General features: G+C 34.6%; 1 protein-coding gene across 2 annotated transcripts in view; it reads left to right on the top strand.

The window, feature by feature from the left end:
• Window positions 1-492: 492 nt before the first annotated feature.
• The window catches only part of LOC145229833 (E3 ubiquitin-protein ligase TRIP12-like), a 36,908-nt gene continuing 30,606 nt past the window's right edge, over window positions 493-6,794 (top strand). The window contains exons 1-7 of one of the 2 annotated variants that reach the window (XM_080095162.1): window positions 493-646; window positions 1,787-1,837; window positions 2,617-2,690; window positions 3,394-3,474; window positions 4,546-4,663; window positions 4,865-4,919; window positions 5,958-6,044. In XM_080095162.1, coding sequence (XP_079951288.1) covers window positions 552-646; window positions 1,787-1,837; window positions 2,617-2,690; window positions 3,394-3,474; window positions 4,546-4,663; window positions 4,865-4,919; window positions 5,958-6,044 — 561 coding nt within the window. In that variant the 5' untranslated portion in view covers window positions 493-551. The remainder of the gene's footprint in view (window positions 647-1,786; window positions 1,838-2,616; window positions 2,691-3,393; window positions 3,475-4,545; window positions 4,664-4,864; window positions 4,920-5,957; window positions 6,045-6,794) is intronic. The other variant, XM_080095163.1, reaches the window with a different exon arrangement.

Below are 6,794 nucleotides of genomic sequence, written 5' to 3'. Positions count from 1 at the left end.
AAGTGCTAATACTGTTGTAAACTACTTTATGTGTGTTTGGTAGAAGTGTCATTGACACTTTGGTTGTTTGGTTTGGTGTGATGTCTTGTGTTGTATAAAGATACTTAAGTACGATAAATAGCCTATGAAATTGCAGTTAAGAATACAGCTTTTGTATTTATAAAACCTAATAGATCACTTTCATTGTAGAGATTTTAACAATTGACAAATAATTTTGTAGAACTCCTTACTTAATTTGTAGTAATATCCAAACTGTGGTAATATTCCAAATTAACACAGTGGCTACAAATTGGCACAGTTTTGCCTCCAGGTGTTTGGCTTAGTGTGTGACTCTTACCAAAACCTGTTTCTAAACGCCGCCATTTACTCTTGTTTGGCACCACAACAAGCAACTTCACTAGTTTCTGACTTAGCAAAACTGTATTGCATTAAACTAGAAGTGAGTTTTGATTACAATTAATCTTATTTATTATAATGACATGTATTTTGCAGGTATAGGTATTGTATAGCACAGATATATATGGGAATGTGCCCACGTTCGGCCCATTCGAATGTTCGGTCGCTGTGAGAAATTGGCTGGGGGGCCGGGTTCCAAAAAAGCAAAGCTCCATAATTCATCCGAAACCTCCAATAACCCAGACCCAAGGTTAGTCTTATCAGTTTAAATACAGTTATATTCAAACCAAATCATAAGCTGCATGGGCCACCATCTTGTCTAGTGTAGCCATTCAATGGCCTATCTCGTTACCAGCTGCACTGATGAGACCTTGGTAGAAAACAGTGTGCACTGTCTGCAGCTTATCATCTATTGGCTGGATGCTTTTGCATATCAGTTTTATGAAGATTAGGCATTGCTCGAAACTAAAATTGTTACAGCACTGACACCTACTTTTAAAATGTTTTACAATTCTTGGTTGGGGTAACATATCTTGAGGCTCTTTGTGAAAAAGATGCGAAATGGTGCCAAATTTACATTTTAAGCATTTAGTATTGATTTTTAGGCAAACATAGTTTAGTTTTAGATGTTAGATATATAATAGTACTAACAAATGATGGGCAAACTTTAAGGTAAAAAAGTGACCAATGTCTACCTTTACATTTAACTTGTTGTGCAATGACACAAGAATTTCATGTCATTATGGTGCTGTACAAAACTACCCATTGTCCATTAATCATTCATGGAAGTAGGGAACATTAAGTAGTAAAGGGGCGATACAGAAGCGCAAACAAGGAAACACTTTTAATTCTGTTGTTCATGGTTTGAACTAGACTGGAAATATTATTTGCATTCCAAAATGCTACAGCATTATATTGTCCATATATGACCTTTTTGAATATAAAGTATCCACATTTCGTGTGGCATGACAAAGGATTCGAAATGCAGACATAAAAACTAAGAATTGTGTATTTTCAAAGCTTGCATTTGAAGCAGTGTATGACACTCGTTTTTGTTTATTTTTGTCAGTTTCAACTTTATTTCCTGACCATGCCATTGAAATACTGAAAATGACAACATAAACATGTTACCATTTTTGCCAAACACTGACATGTACTTTCAAAAGCACAATTAAACCATCAGTCTCTACATTTTAAAGCTATTTTTCTATTTGCATGTTTAAAAAACTTTTTTTTTTGACTGAACTCATTTTAATCCAATTTTGGGATGCTTTGTTACAAGAGCTTAACATGTATGAGTTCGAGTACACTGGTCAAAGTAAATTGTACAGTAAAAGGGTCAGCAAGAAAACTTTTCATTTGTTTGACCTTTCTGTGTTTGTTGTTACAGTTACAAGGCAAGACTAAGACCTCGTCCAACACGACAGACAGATTACTTCAGGTTGGTGAAGCACTTTGTGTATATAACTGTATGTAACTAGCTGTGTGTGAAATTTGGAAGCAATTGATGCTTATGTTGATGTAACCCATTTTTAAACCAGTATATATTTACCATTTTATATTTTTCGCTTTGGCCTTAGTTTTTTTGAAATTAATGTCTTTATGGTAAGAATATTATTTACACATTTTTTTTTCTTAGGCTTGCAAATATATACATTTTGTGTAGCTGTATATTTACAAACACATCCATTCCCAACAATAACAACTACAACCTAAGTGTAATTGTATTGTAGTTGTAACTATTTGTGTTGTGCTCCAAGAGTTTAAGTATTTTATGGTGCTGATTTTCGAAGCAAAAAAATTAAAGCTTTTAGTTAGTTCTTTAGCTTTATTTGCTTTTTCCTGATTTGTGAAGCAAAAAAATGTTGAAAAAAAAAAGAAAAAAAAGTCTTTTAGTTAGTTCTTTGGCTTTATTTGCTTTTTCCTTTAAGGCCACCATATGGAATATATATTGTGTACACAGAGATGGTCCTTCATTGTGCTGAGAGTGCAGATCAGGTTTACATCAGCAAACCCTCTACTGCGTGCATAGCTATAATGTAATAAAACATGGTGAAAATCAATAGTCACAAGTCCGTGGCAGCTCGTTTGAATGACTGGTCACATTTTTTATGTAATCCTAAATTCACGAGTCTTTAAAAAGAAGGAGTTTATTCTTTTGATCAGGTTTGCATTATTATTGTAAAGCGCAGACCATGAAATATGTTTGCATGTTTGTAGACCATCGATTGAGCAAAGAAGACCGACCAGTTCTAACACGGTTAAAAGGACTATTTCCACACCTGTTGTTTCAGGTAAAAAATACATAAAATTTTCAAAACTGTTTTGTATGCTATGGAAATATATAAAAATATATAAAAAATTTATAACTGTTTTGTATGCTATGGAAATATATAAAAATATATAAAATTTTCAAAACTGTTTTGTATGCTTTGGCCTGAAAAATGCCCGATTGTGTACAACTGCATTTCATTGTTAATGTATGAAATATAACTGTTTTTGCATGTGTATTGATCATTCTAAAGCAGTGGTTCTCAAACTTTTTCATTATTTTTTGAAACAGTCTCTTTGCCATCATTTTGGGTGCTAGCGGTATTTTAAACTTATCCAATGGCATAACCAGACACTAAGTTAGATTATAGAAGTACTTTAAAGTTTTTGCGGTCTCCCTAAAATTGCCTCACGAACCCCTGAAGGACCGCGGACCCCAGTTTGAGAACCGCTGTTCTACAGTGTTTAAATCTTTGTAGATCTAAACTAATGGTAAGTTGTCTCCCCAAAACACTTTCCCAATGCTATATTTATTTTTGATTTTTCTTCTCAATTCGCATGTGTGTATATATACTGCACAAGTAATTCAGGAAATTTGTTTTGGGGAGAATTACTGTAAAAAAATTTCTCCAACTTAAAAGAAACAATCACATTTTTGATCTTTGTGTTCATAAATGCATTGGCTGGTATGATTTATGATGTCACTATATGTTACGAACCATCTAGGTGGCGCAGCTGTAGTAAGGCCGACCAGAGCAAGTATTTTGAGAGAAAAGGCTGCTGCAAAGAAAAAAAATACAGCTGACTGTAAAAAGTGTTTTCTTTTTTACTTGAATTTGATGGATTTGTTAAATTCTTGCACAGTTTTTATGCATGCTATCACAAGTTTGCCCTGACTGTAAATGAAGGAAATTTTGTCCTGCAGTCACCCAATGGTCACATTTCAAACAAAGTGGGAGTTTTTTTGCCATTAAAAAAGGTATAAATGTAGCCCTTTTAGACATTAGTTGTCGGCCTTCTTTTGTACTGATAATCGACATTGGCCCTCATAAAACTATACTGGTCCATCTGTAATATATTTCTTAATTGTGCTGAGGGAAAAATTGAGGCCTACCTTTGTTGAGAAACTTACATATAGAAGGTTAACAACTTTCAGTCATAAACTGGCAATAGTAAAGTTTAAAAACCAATGTGTCTAAAACCACACAACTGCATATGATATTTTAGTGTAAGTGTTCCAGTATTTGCTCTACCTGGAGCTTAATGTACAACAAGATTACTGTTATTTAGCATTAGTTAGGTTGAACAAAGCACTTTAAACCACCAAACCCGCTTCATGCAACAGTGACATAACATGTTTCTAAAATCTAAAAGTCCAGATGTAATTGTTAACTCGCTTAACGAGCCAATCAATGTTATTGACGCGTTTGTATGTTGCAATGTTGTGTAGCTGTAGGGCATTGCTTTCTAACGAGTTTGCAGACAAAATGCAACTTGATCTGATTTTATCTGTCACTGCTGCAGTATTGATTGTGTCTCTGCACATCACATATATTTCACTGTTTGTTGCAGTCTTCAAAACAACTTTGAATTTTTATTTTTACTGTTGAACAACAAAAACATGTGGTAATTAACTTGTTAAAAGTTTCTTTTGTGAAGCAATAATCACCAACATCTTAATAGCCATGTACGTATTGTATATATTTTTTCCATTGGTTACAAAACCCTGTTTCAGTTTACTAAAAAAATGATTTCCAAACAGAAACAAATGTATTGATTAAGTGATAAAACACCGAAGAAACAGAAGCAAATGCTGTTAATTTGCTGACTGTCATAAAATAGACAATAGCACTATTGAAATATATATTTGTTTACCAGGTCACCCAGAAGGCCCAGGGTCTGGAAAAGGCATTAATACAGATCATAGTATTGATTCACCTATCTCTCCAAAGCGAACAAGGTCTGAGAGTTTTGTTTCAGCGGCAAAAAATCAAGGGTGAGTGGTTGTTACAGTGTTGTTTAGGTGTGTCTGTTGTAATAACATACAAATTTAGAAGACATACATTTTTCAATCACAACTGTGTTTAAAGATTGTCGCATTTTAATTTAAAATTTTCATCCATGACCAAAAAGTTTTGTCGCAATTTTACTATTACATACTTTGTATAACAATCATTTGTTGTGTTTAATTTTAAAGTTCAAAGAAAGGAACATCAGGAAAACACAACAACAATAACAACAACCCACCAAAGGTAGGTTTAAACTTGATATTTATATGTGCTTAAAACATACACATACATATATATTTTTCTAAAAGCCCCTGTTTCCCAACCTTTTTTACTGAATTCGTCCCTTGACAATTCAAAACATTTTAATTCCTTCCTGATAGATTATATAGTAGATGCTAAACCATACAAAGATCCTTTAAAATTGGGTCTTTTATTAACTTCATAGGTTATATTGCCAGAACTCAAAGTGTCTATTTACAAACCACATGTAAAAAATTAAAGTAAATTCCTCTCCTCTTGAGAGGAATTCCTCCCTGGTTGGAAACCACTAGCCCAGGGGCGGGCAACATACGGCCCGGGATTTTGAGCGGCCCGCAGACAGTTTCTGGTCTTACATGATAATGTGGTCCGTGGCCACAGTCTGCCGCAATCCCCCACTACTTGCTTACTATGTCAAATTATAGTTGTAACGGACAGTAACGCTACCCAATAGCAAAAAACTTTCCTGCCGTTGTTACCATTCCACCATACATCCATTGTTACGACATAACTGCCAACCTTGTGTGTGGCCTGCTTTCACGGTTTCCTTTGTTTCCACACGTGTAGCCTAGTTAGTGTTTCAGCAGTATCTAAGTCTGTGGTGTATGCATTAAATTTGCTGTGGTGAATAATTTTATGTTAAAGTTAGATTGTTTGGACTGTATTGTAATTGTGACGTTCTTGATTGTATTTGGTTTAGGTGGTCAAAAACCTGTTTTAAATCACTGAATAATTATGCGATTAATGTATCGATTCAGGAATCCGGCCCGCCAAGTACTTCATTTTCCCATATCAGGCCCGCCGACTGGAGAAGTTGCCCGCCCCTGCACTAGCCTATCAGCCTGTATATACACAATGTAGTACAATTAACAAACATATTAAGCATGTATGGTAAATATTAAAAGTTCCTTAAAACAAAAAAAAACGTGAAAAAATGCAAACAAAATAATGTCGCTGGTAGGCTAGGAGCAAAGTATGCCTTTACTGGTAAGCGACCTGTAATTTTAATATCATGATTTTTAGGTAAAAGAAGTTGCAGCAAAACTTTGGTTTCCATTTATTCCACCAGTAACTTCATCTGACTCCGAAGAGGAGGAAAATTTGAATCAGGTAAATTAAATTGGTCACAGGAAGACTTTTGTCGTTGGTTTGAATCCCACCGCTTCCAGTCTCAACAAATTTTGAGGTCTGAGAAAATATATAATTTTAAGTTAATACACTTATGTATGCCAAAAACAATTCCAAATCCCACTGCAGGTTAGATTTTTTTTCGCCTGTACCTTGCCATATGGGAATGCTTGGTGAACGGCTCCGGCTGATTCGGTATGATGCCTTTAATAGGTCTAACGGCGTCATTGGGCCTGGCATACTGTGATTTATATATGAGTGTGCCATGATCGTTGGTCGTTGGAAGCTAAACACAATTGATCTGATATAAAAACTTTATTTATAACATTCAAATTTTTGGTGGTCTTTTTGCCTTAAAGATTATAAAGTTTTAAAATACTTGACAGGGCAAAAGTCTGGTTTTAAACACTCGCTAAACTAAAAAAAAACAGCTAAAGTGGTAAAATACATACACACCAATATATTACCTTGTCTTGTCTGTCCTTTACGAATAAACGCTCGATTTTTGCCTTTTCTGTGTGACCTTTTCTGTTTCTACTTAACCAAAACAATACTAAACCACACCACACAGCACATAGCATTTAAACACATGCCAAACATGCAGTACCTAACAAACTTTGCTGGAACTAATTAGCATAAAACATGGTGTGCAGTTTTTAAACCCCTTGCAAGCCAGTTCTGCATATGCAGTAAATGTTGAATGTTTGAATGCAAATACATTTGCACTTTTGG

This window comes from Phallusia mammillata, chromosome 5 (assembly GCF_965637545.1).
Source record: "Phallusia mammillata chromosome 5, kaPhaMamm4.hap1.1, whole genome shotgun sequence".
Taxonomy (NCBI): domain Eukaryota; kingdom Metazoa; phylum Chordata; class Ascidiacea; order Phlebobranchia; family Ascidiidae; genus Phallusia; species Phallusia mammillata.
Note: the sequence above shows the minus strand (reverse complement) of the source record. Positions and strands in the feature narration are given on the sequence as shown.